At 39.6% G+C, this 12,179-nt stretch overlaps 1 protein-coding gene across 3 annotated transcripts in view; it reads right to left on the bottom strand.

The window, feature by feature from the left end:
• The window catches only part of PKP4 (plakophilin 4), a 238,895-nt gene that overhangs the window by 182,917 nt on the left and 43,799 nt on the right, over positions 1–12,179 (bottom strand). For all 3 annotated transcript variants that reach the window (XM_075070216.1, XM_075070214.1, XM_075070213.1), the window contains exon 2: positions 4,614–4,747. In XM_075070216.1, the coding sequence (XP_074926317.1) occupies positions 4,614–4,742 (129 nt within the window). In that variant the 5' untranslated portion in view covers positions 4,743–4,747. The remainder of the gene's footprint in view (positions 1–4,613; positions 4,748–12,179) is intronic.

A 12,179-nucleotide genomic window follows, 5' to 3' on the forward strand; every position in this document is an offset into this window, starting at 1 on the left:
TTAGTTCCCATTTGTTTCTCTTATATTTAACAATTACAATGCAGAAGCAATTCATGAAATTTTGAGGAGGTAACGTATCAGTCATTCCAGATAAATAATCTGTACATCACTTTACGGCAGACTGAATTTGTATCAGTGTCCAAAATATGTGGGTTTAGAAGTAAGCTCTGACAAAGCCTTAATGATAAGTGTGGTGATAAAAATCCTATGAAATAGTAGTCAAGTTTAGCTGTGCAAGGAAAACCCACATATACAAGTTTCACTAAAAAGAAAAATGAACAAATATACACTAGTATTTTACTCTGGTGTATCCAAACACAGAAAAGGATCATACAGAAGTATATAGAATTAGTGTAATACACATTTTTTTACAATGAGAAAACTACTGTTCACACCCCACCCCCCCACAGTGAAATACATGATAAACCTAACGAATGGGAATACAAGGAGACCATAATCTCTGTCAAGACCTGGCCTTATAAACCTAGGGGATACAAAGCAATCTTTCTATGTCATATCAAAAGCTATATGATGGCTGATGATTGAGTTTGGCTTCTTTTTCAGAATTCTTCCCTGTTCTTTAGAACTGATTTATATAAATGAAATTTAGTGTTCACTTTGGCTTCATTCTTCCACATTCAATAGACATTCTTTCAAATGGAAGTCTTTCTATATCTCTAATCATTCTCATTTCCTGTGTATTTCTTTTTCGCCTTCTTCAGATGAGGCAACCAGAACTGAGCACAGTATCCAAAGAAGGGCTACCATTGATTTATATAATGTTATAACATTGTCAGTTATTTTAGATCCCATTCTTATACATTTTAATGTATGCTTATCACCATAGAGCATGTTTTCACTGAACTGTCCACAAGGAAACCAGAACTTTTACCTGAATAGTTTCAGTTAATTTTAAATTAGTCAGAGAGTTAGTTCTCAATGCCTTACAGAAGTGGTCTTAGAATGAACAAAACATGTATTCAGGACATAACTATGAACAAAACAAAACAAAACTGAAACACCCTAAACTTCAAGAAAATATAAATAAGTCTGCCACTTCATCATACACATATCTCCACCCATTTGTAACAAACTGAACTTTAGACCACATCAGTATTCCTACTAATCCATCTTTGCCAGAATTACTAATTTTTCAAACCTCAGAGCATCTTCAAAAGCTGCCATTAAAAATGAATAAAAAGGACTAGTCACAGAAATGGGTTTCTTTTTCCCTCTCTTCAGATGCAAAATGCCTCCCCCCAAGTTAGTGATGTGAGGTCCTGAATGGTAATACTGAGTCCTCTAACAGTGACAAGTTGACCATCCAATATCTTGTGACCCAAGAGGTTGGCAACAGGAGGCTTAAAATAATTAAAAAGCCAAAAATCCCGCCACCATCAATTCATACAAAGCATTTTTCAGGAAATACAATTTAATTTGGTCTAAACTTGTTGGGTAATTTAGCATGCCAAAGCCAAAGTTCTACAGAGCTAAGGGCTCCTTGAGCTGCCATGGTTAAGGAGCTCAGGTTTCAGATCCCCTCAGGCTTTGGCTTTGACCCTCCACAGGTGGCAGGGCTTGGGCCTGGGCTCGGGCCTGGGCTCAGGCTTTGGTCCCCCTTCTCGGGGTCATTTAGTAATTTTTGTTGTCAGAAGGGCGTTGATGTGCAAGGAAATTTGAGAACTGCTGGACTAGGATCACCTCTAAGGCTGAGAATGTAGTTTATTTTCCAGGCCCACGCAGTCTTCTGCCTTTTTTCTAGCAAAATTTTGTTAAATTTGCACTAGGGTTAAGACAAACAAAACAGGTAAGCTTCAAACAACAGTGTTAATTTTAATTTTGTGGTTGAGGATTTGTAAGGTGATATCTGTCCTCTAAGAACCGGACTGAGATCACCTTGGCATTACACACACATAACCATTAAATGACACAATTAACTTCAGGTTCCTACTATTCTGGGTTGGATTTGAACCATCAGCCGAGAGGCAGAAAACACCATAACACAAACAACATAAATCATCCTATCCTCTTATTTGTCTATTAACATCAGTGAAAATTTAATTTTTCTGATTTCATTTAAATAAATTTGCAAGTCATAAGATTTATTATGCTCAGACTAGGAATACGTATTGGAAGTATGGGGTGACAGGACTTCTCCCTGTGGCGCAGCAAATAGAGACGCTTCAGAATTAAACAACAAAGATTGTTTTAAAGCAGCCAATTTCTTGAAAGCTGCTACAGAACTTGGTGTGTTTCTATTCAGTTTACATCATCATTACTGCCATACATTCTTTTTGTCTTTTTGCTTCTCCTCCTTTTCAAAACTGAGTAGGATGGTACATTCATCTCATATGAAGGTCAATATATTAGATGACTCCCTAAAGCAATCTTTGATGGGAATATATACCCCATGTCCAACTCCAAGTAAAAATAAGAAAATAAATTTAAGGTATTGTCAAGAGAAGTTTCAAAACAACAAAGCGAGGGGGGCAGGGGTACATCAGGAAACCTTGTAAAGTCATGTCAACCAAACCAAAAGAAATTCGGAGTTAAAACTGCTCTGGCATCATAATCTCAAAATTGTTTGCATAGGTATTGCAATTTGCAACACATGGATTTCTGGAACAATGAGTGATCTTCTTGATTTTACATCTCATCCCTAGCACTCTAAGAGCAAAGGATTAATATTAACATGGGACAAACTATAACAACTGTTACGATAATTATTTTGATTCAAAGTTCTTAAATTGAATTGCATACTGAGTTTTTTTAAAATATAAAAATATTTTTATAAAGCTATCAATCTACTTCTTTTGGAGAAGAAAAAATTTCTAGGTTGCATTTTGCATGTATAAATCCAGGATAGAAGACAGTCTGCCTTGCAGGTATCAGTTTCTGTAATCAATTACTGCTTTTATTAATGTTAGTATTGTTTCAGTTCTGTATTTCACTTATAAGGTTTCCTAAAAAAAAAATAAATAAATAAAAAAACCCCCATTTTCTTCAAAATGCCAATTCAAACTTATGCTGAACTTGATTTCAAACAAGCAAAATATTATATTCTGGAAACCTTGACTTCTATAGAAGAGTAGACAAAACATTAACAAGAACAATGCATGATGATAAATGAGATGTTTAAAGGAGAAATAGCATTCACACTTCTAATATTTATCTAAACTATGAACTTCAAAGTAAATCACTAGCTCAAACAGTTAAAACCAGCCTCTCAAAACATGAAGTTAATAACACAAGACAGTCACAAGAAGTCTGAACAAATCTGTTGTCTGCAGATTACCGAAACATTCCTGCACAACTACCTTAAGAACACATACGGTTCTTACAGTCACAAATATTTCCATTAGCTTTTTTGCATTCAACCCAATTTCAAATCTGACTTGCAAAAAGATTTCTGGGCATGAACACAATGGGTACAGATTTCTATACTATTTCTCTTGACTGCAGATAAATGAACATGTATGCTGCATGTTCAGATTCTGACACAAACTGTTGAGATTTACATTTCCTGGGGGAATTCTGTGCTAAAAATTTTGCACACAATATTTTAAAATTCTGAATATTTTATTTGTCAAAATAATACAAAATAATCAAATCAGTTTCAATTATTTTGGTAATTTATTTCAAAATATCTGTCAGCAAGTATGTCTGCAACAATACAGACAACAAAAAAGATCCAGAAAATGTTTTTTGACAAACAGATTCCTTACTAGGCATACTAATACAGGATGTTGAGTAATAATTCATTTAAACTACAATATAGATATGTATTTCCCACACCCTGCAGAAGCAGTGCTAAGGCTTGGGGCAGTTAGGGGTAACAGAGGAGCTGACGGAGAGGGAAGTAGTTGATAGGAAGGAGCCTGGAAGTGAACCTGGAAGGTTTTGGGGAGTGGTGGTGATAGGTAACAGGGTTTTTGTTTCATGGGGAGGGGCAGGGGAGGCATTGTTAGGGATTTGTGGAGCCTCCCCCCACAGACCCTGGCTGCCCCCTAGCCTCTCTCATTCATTCAGGCACATCTGCCCTGTCCCAGTCTTTCCCTACACCCCCTCCTCCCCATGTGTTCTTGCACCCCCCACCCACTTCTATTCAGCATCTGGCCCAATGCTGTCACTGCACTAGCTCCTGTGCCTCTTCCCCAGTCTGTACCCGCCACTAGCCCTTTTGAACCCCAGTCTATGTGACCTCCCGGCAATCCCGTGTGGCCAGCTCTGTCCGTCCTCCCCTCACCCGGCTCTGCAGGAATATTGCTGTGAGAAAAGCAGCCTCTGTGCTCTCTCTCTGTGGCTGGCTGCTCTGGCTTGTGAGCCAGCTGTCCTCTCTTCTAGCACCACAACAGCTCCTGGAGGGCAAATGGAGTAATTGCAGTGCCTCTCTAGCAGAATGTATTATTCTGCAGAGAAAAAAATCTGTGGGGGACATGAATTCTGTGCGCGCAGTGGAGCGGAAGTCCCCCAGGAGTAGGAAAGGAAACACCTTTTAGAAATTCTTGAGTTGGAATGGGTCAAGGAAACAAAACATAAACGAAGAGTAGAACATGCTTAATTCTGAAAAACATACTATACTTGTGAACTGATACAGAAGAAAATAAAAATACCTGTTCTTTTACAGAAGCTAGAATGGTAGTGGCAGTAGTCTCTGGCTCCATGCCCGGACCTTTGGAGGTTTCCTGTGTGGTCTGCTGCAGACGTTCCTCCACCAATGGCGTCTGCTCAGGAGCTGGCATATTGCCTACAACCAAACAATATTAACTAGTTAATATTTTCAGCTGGTGATGTTTAAGTAAATGCAAGTCTTCTGGCATAGACTTTACTTCTGTAGGCTTTTTCAGACTTTTTGGCAAAGGTTTAACATGAAAAATCTAGAGAATTTTTCAAATTTTGACTATCTGCATGTATTGCTATCAACACTGTGCTTCTCTACCAATTTTAAACTGGAATGATGTTAGGTCAAAAGAAAACATTTCAGACAAAGAGCTTTAAAAAGTGCTTTAAAATGTTTAGAAAAATACTGCTTTATGGTACCAAGCAGAGAGAGCCAATGCAAGCAATTTTTATTAGCGAATAAATGCAGAACAGCTGACGTGAACATCAAAAAAAAGTATAGGCCTATTAGAAATGTAATCAAACTTGCACTTTTCAACATTGAATAATAATAAAAAGTAGCTTGTTCCAAGAGTATTTTACATCTACAAAGCGCTACACACAGGACTCTTTAATTATTATGAATAATTAATAAACACATTTTGCAGAAAGGGAAACTCAGACAGATAAAGTGAATTGCCCAAGCCCTGAACACAGTGAGGCAGACGGTGCGATAGCTGGATTGGAACTCAAAAATTCTAAGCCTCATGATCAATGAAACGGAATGGTCTAAAAGGCCGAAGACAAAAAAGATGCTATTAAGGAATGAGAATTATCTGTTTGTTTAGTTAAAGTTAACCAATACGAACGGTACCAAAGTTAGCATCCAGTAACACATCATAAAATGGTACATGTACAGGAGACGTATCATTCAACAAATCAACTTTTATAAGTAAACGTTCTAAATAATCAATCCATATTGCTGTGCCATCTGCATATGGTGCTCCCGTCTTCCTTCACAAGCAAGACAAAACAAAAATGAGAATCAACTTACTGAACGCTTTTCCAGAGCAAATCAAGCTTTATGCATAGTAGTATTAATACTCTGCACTCTTATAGCTCCTTCCAGTCTAGGCTCTCAGAACGCTTTATAAACATTTAAAGAATTAAACCTCAACAACCACTCTATATAAACGTAGATAAATATCTTCATCTTGATTTTTACAGAGGACAAAACTTGGGCTTCATAGCAAACTTGCGGCAGCGCCAGGCACTGATCACACTACTCCTAAATTCCTGGTCAGTTTTTAATCACATCATCTCTCTCCTGCCTGTGAATTATATGCTGATTCGCTTTAACTCCTGCTTAAAGGAAAAAGGATTGTCTAGGCAAGACTGTTTAAGTAAAGTATAAGAAATGGAAAGTGTGTACAAGAAGGGTACTTTCCCTGTAAAACCTTCAAAAGTTTTTTTTTCTTTAAGAGGAGCGTTTTAGTTAATACGTAAGTTAATTCTTGTGAAAGGTTAGTTTTAACTGGACAGATATAGATCCCGAATGTGGTTTTTTCCTTCACTTTGTAATCCCTGTAGAATTTGCACTTTTGAAGGAACCATTTTTCACTTTTAAATAACTATTCCTAAATGCATCCTCTTAAATTTTATGCATTCCCTATACTTGACTGCCAACTGTAGGGCAGAATAGTATCTTGTCCAAGATGAACTTTCACAAATGTGAGAGCTAGATTCTGTGATATTTCAAAAAAAATCTTAAAGAAATTAAAATAATTAAGAGAAATTAGAGGAGAAAGGTGTGGAAAATAGAAATGTAAAGGCAAGGACTTTTAAACTTTTTATATGATACTGATCTGCTTCTGGTGAAAAAGAAAACTTTTGTTTATCTTTACAAGTTTAGAAAGAGGTTAAAAAAGTCAGAAACATTAGTACATGACGGTCTTTAATATTGTATGTAGCAACTGTCGCAGAAGTTAAAGTTCTAAAAGTCTTTAAGTAAAACCATGTAGAAACTCACTAAAATAATCTGGGTTGTTTAAAAGTAAAAACAGAAATTAACGGCATTTACAGCAATGATAAAGTAACCCACCAAAACTGAAGTAACATCAGAAGTTGAAATGAAGATGAGATGAGTGGGGAAAAAACATGATATATATATATATATACACATATACATATACACACACACACACTATATTTTATTTCAGTATTATATTCTTTGGCAGTAAGAAACAAAGAAGGGATTGTTGCTTGAAGTGAATTAGTATAGACCAAAGTGTTTAGTAATCAGATTAAAGAAGAACATTTGTTGTTGCACTATTTTTATTGTATTCATTTTTTTCCCCCAAAAGTAGCAGTACAGAAAAAAGGGAATACTGATATAGTGTTTCAGTTCCCACTGACACCGTGTGACAGTCACCAACATGGTGATTTCCAGTATTGCCAACATCAGTTGTTAAAAAGTCATGAGAATCACGAGGTTTTTTTTTTTAAATGATATTTTTTAGTCAAATGTTGGGTTCTTACTATTTGCCTTTTGGATTTTGAGATTTTTGGGGTATGTAATGGTCTCCACTCAGGGTCTGGTTAGGAAGCATGGCCTAGTGGTCACAGTCACAACCCCAGACTGCCAAGAGGGTTGTGGGGAGGGGAACCCGGGCCCTCCCACTCTACCAGGCTCTGACCCAGGGCCCTTTTAGCTATCAGTTACCTGGCGACCAAGACTATTTAAGGCTCTCCTCTCTGGCGTCACCTCAGTCCAAGGCCTTTGCCTGATGGGAAAATCCAGATCCCAAGGAAGCAAGATGGAATCGCCACTGTCCAGGGCCACAAAATACTTCCCTCTCTGCTTGTCTCTGCAAAGTGTTTTCCCTTTCCTCACAGAGAGGCCCCTTTGGGCAGCTGCATCAGAACCTTTAGGTTTCACTCTGCTCTGCCGGAGCTGCGAGCTGCAGGTGTGTTCACCTTCAGGACTGCTTGCCAACTGAGCTAATTCGCTGCCTTTTAATTCCTCCAGCAGATGAAGCATTTGGGGCAGGTTTGGCACAACGGAGCTGGCTGAGCCCAAAATGAGCCCTTAAGCCCTTGTTGCTCACTGTGTGGTTTTTACACCCCATCATAGGGTACAATTTGGTCATATATGTAAGCTTTTCTCTGTGACCATGAGGCAGGGCAGATTTGATTTAAATCACTAGTCAGGAAGACTCGATTTAATCATGGTTTTCTACATAAAAGTGCATTCTTGTTGGTTGTTATAAACTTAATATATATTCTTCACAACTCAGAGACTCTAGATGTAGGTTTCATTTTTAGAAGGTACACATTATACATTTTTAAACGATGATTTTGAAAACTTTTCAGATTAGTTATACAGTGTACACGAGTGGAGCCAGGGCTCAACCCTCTCCGGAGGGAGGAGGGGAGCCACACCGGCTCACTACACACTGGTGGGTCCAGGAAATTGCCCGGCAGTCCTCGTGGCAATCACCTGCCCTGTGGGGCAAGGGGCTCAGGTCCTTCGGCAGGGCTGAGCCGTAATACCCGCTATGAGCCTGGCCCTAGGTCAGGGCGAGGCAGCAAACACTGAGTCAGGGAGCTTGGAACCTTGGGCAGGGAAGAGCAACAATAACCGGCTTCAGCCTCCTCAGGCCAGGGAGAGGGGGAGTCTGCCACTCCAGGATGGGTGGCAGGGGGGACGCAGGCCCTCCCACTCCACTGCATCCCAGCCTGGGGCCCTAGCAGAGGCTAACAATCTGCTGCTCAGTCAGTGGGGATCCTGGCTGCAACACACTGACATAGGCTCCGGTAAGGGTGCAGCCAGACCGGGGTCGGCTGCCCCCGGGCTACTTCCGTACTCTCCCTTGGGCACTACCTGGGTCCTTACGTCAGCCTCTGCAGGGTCCAGGAGCATGGGCTCATCGCGGCTTGGGCTGGGTGGTAGGTCTGGCAACTCCTCCGGTTAGTCTGGCCAGGGTAGCTCTGGCAGCTCCTCTAAGTAGCAGGCGCGGGGGAGCTCAGGCCAGTTTGGGCAGCTGCCCTGGGTCGCAGGAGGTTCCCAGTCTCGACCTCCCTGACGGACGTCTGCTCGCTTGGCTGCCGGGGCCTGATTGAGCTTTGAGGGCCGGCCTTTATAGTTCCGGGTCGGTGCCTAACCCTTTGAGGGGTGGGCTCAGAGCTCTTTAGCTCCGCCCACTCTGGCCTCCAGCTGGGCTTTTCCTCCTCTGGGTTGGAGGGGAGCCACACCGCCTCTCTACATACAGCTATATCAGAAAATGAATGGATTTTTTACCAAAGGTAACTGAAGCAGATATTTATGAAGTAATTGGGAAGTGAACTATCTCCAATTCAACAGGTTAATCATTAACATTTTGAGGATTTTCTTGCCATGGTGTATTAGGAGGAGAACATCACCAAACATACATTTAAATTGTTTTATTTAACAAACAACATTATATATTCAGGATTTTTTTCTTCAAAGCAAACATATAACAGTTTAACAAAACAAGCATATGTCCCTTGCTTCTCACATTTATCTCCAGACTTCTTCTCCTTGTCCAGATTTATTCCACCCCCAATAATCTTCTATTAATTGAACTTTTGGAAACTTTGCACTTTTAGGGAGAGGTCAGGGATTGACTCCATGTACACAAATTTGCAGAGGTGCAATAGAGCTGAGATCTGTTATTTTTTAAAAAACATTTTTGCTGTTAACAAGCATGTTACCTCTGGAAACACAAATCCACAGTTTAAGAACTGCAAAACTAAGCATCTCTGATGGTATCTTCTAGACTGAGCACTGAGTCCCATTGTGTAGCTAGAAAGATTAACCTAAATAATCTATACAGAAACCTGTGGAACCCCATAAGATTGGATCCTTAATCCATGAACTACTGGAACTCATTTACAAAACCTTTCCTAATCATCAGATGACTATATTGTCTCATACTACAGAATTAGAATTTATAATCCCTATTCCATGATGAGATATCTTTGAGCTATAATGTATCTATCTTAGGTTTCTTCCTTAAAAAACATATTCTCAAAAAATCTGATTTTAATAAAAAAATCAGATTTAAATAAAAAAAAAACTGATTTTTTTTTAAATCACTGATTTTTATCCACTCCGCCATGAGAACAAGAATTTTTTTTTTAAATGGAAATTAATCACTTGTTTCCAGGAGCTCGGTCTTTAAGTAAAACATCTGATATCATGTGATCCACAGTAGAAGTGAAGAGTCAGTATAAATGTATTAGTAATTATTCATCCCAATGCTATCTGCACATTAAGTGGGATATGATTGACCCAACTAAGAGATTGTGAATTGTAGTGCTACTGCCCTCCTCTGGCAACCTTTCAAAACAAAGTACGTAGTTGGGTTGTCTATATCAGTGGGTTAAATGAATAATTGAAGAAGATTATATAACACATGCAGATTGTGTGGTTTTAATAATAATACTGATGCCATATGTCCAAAGTCATCTAGGCATTTTAAAACATAAATAAAAGCAAAGTACCAAATTAGCAGCTAAGGAAATTTGTTGAGGCTGGATATTAGAAAAAACTTTCTGACTAGGAGAGTGGTGAAGTATTGGAATGGGTTACCTAGGGAGGTGGTAGAATCTCCATCTTTAGAGCTATTTAAGGTCCGGCTAGACCGCACCCTGGCTGGGATTATTTAGGGAAAATGGTCCTGCCTTTAGCAGGGGGTTGGACTAGATGACCTCATGAGGTCCCTTCCAATCTTTTGATTCTATGATTCTATGATTAAATGAAATCCAGACCAAACAGAAAAAGATGTTCTTCTCCCTATACATATACACAAAAGTCTTCATTCCCAGCTTTATTGATAATAGCTATATACTATGGCATATAACCAATTTGGTAATTAGATTTACTAATATTCAGTCAACTTGCTATCATTTCCATGCAGTAGGTGGGCTGGGCTAATTTTACTGACCTTCTACAAGAAACACATTTCATAGGAAAGCTTTGAGGGAGTCACAAGGGCAGGCATCACTGAAATCCTTTCCATGTATTTATCCTTGCACATATTAAAAAGATTAAAAATACCAATCCTGATTGCTGCAAAAAATTGTACTTCCAGGTTCTACTTCCATTAAAACTGAGCTCTAGTTGCCCACCTTTTATACTTGTGGCTAAGGCAGTCTTCAACATTGAATAAAGCCATTGTTTAATGATTCCTCTTCCCCAGAACATATTTAATTCTGCAGTCCTATTGAAGACTAACCATCTCACAGTCTGTAAGCTTTGACCAGAAAATGAGATCATGCAGACTGACTCACCGGCACAAAGATAAGATAATACAGACTTGGGTATTAGCAATATGCTGACTATATCTCAGACCATGCTGTCTAAACAATACTAGATATTTAATATTATTGTAACTCAGCTTTCTGCTGTTCCAAAACTGCATCTCTAGTGAAGAGAAGCTTGCAAAATTTGTGAATCACCAACAGGAGTAACTTTGGGATAAGTTTACGTTCAGTAAAGTAGATGTGGATGCATACCCATCTCGAAATGAACAGTTGCCCATTGGCCAAGTCCCATATTGCTTTACTGGCTAGGAGAGTGATCAGTTCTGTTTACCTGTGTGCCTCCCACTGTCCCAGGCATCATCGTGACCAGACTTCATATCTCTGTTTAAATGGTGGCACACAGCCAGCTTCTGCCGTCTTTTGCAATTCTAGCTACTGCAGAATTCAAGTCATATTGCTGATTATTGAGCAGTCATTCCTCATACCTCATTCCTCACCATGGTCCAGTGCTGAGATGCAGAACTTAACTTCCTTTTCGGGAGAGGAGCTTTATCAAGCACTTCTGAATGGCAAGAAAGAATAGGCGTACAAGGAACTATCATGAAAACTGAAGGATATGGGACACAAATAGGATACTCTCCAGTGCCGCAGTAAGGAAAAAAGAGCAATCCTACATTCCAGCCGAAGCTAAGTATCATAGGATATCTGGGACAGCTATCACAGCTGGTTATACTACAAGGAGCTGGACCATCTGCTTGCTAGAGATCACACCACTCAACGTGCTATGGATTCTCTGATTGATCTGATCCTCCAAAGAAGGATTTTGTTTAACCAGTGAACTCCAGGGCATACAGCTGGGGAGATCCAGGGGCACTCCAAATTAAAGCCACAGAACCAACTGGCCATGGGCAGATTCCCAAACTTTGGAAGGGACCAATTCCAGTAAGTATGGAATGATATTATAATAGAACTGTATGGGGGGGAGGGGGAAATGGAACAACTTAGTTTCAGGCACCATAAGGGTGCCACCATATTGGGCTAATGTCTCTCTCTCTCTCTCATAGGCTTTTAACACCATCCCCACACCCACCCACTACTCAAAATGATGGCTGCAGCAGAGACTGTACAAACTCTCCACACCTTTGTTTCTATAAATATGCAAACATGGAAAGACTACTTCAGTTTGCTGTGTACTGCTCTCCACACCACATTCCCCAGCATGGTGCTTATTGATCTCTCATCTGCATGGTTATCATCCTCTTCCCTCTAGCATAATGGCAGCACCACATGGA

The sequence above is a fragment of the Chelonoidis abingdonii genome, chromosome 10 (genome assembly GCF_003597395.2).
Source record: "Chelonoidis abingdonii isolate Lonesome George chromosome 10, CheloAbing_2.0, whole genome shotgun sequence".
Lineage (NCBI taxonomy): Eukaryota > Metazoa > Chordata > Testudines > Testudinidae > Chelonoidis > Chelonoidis abingdonii.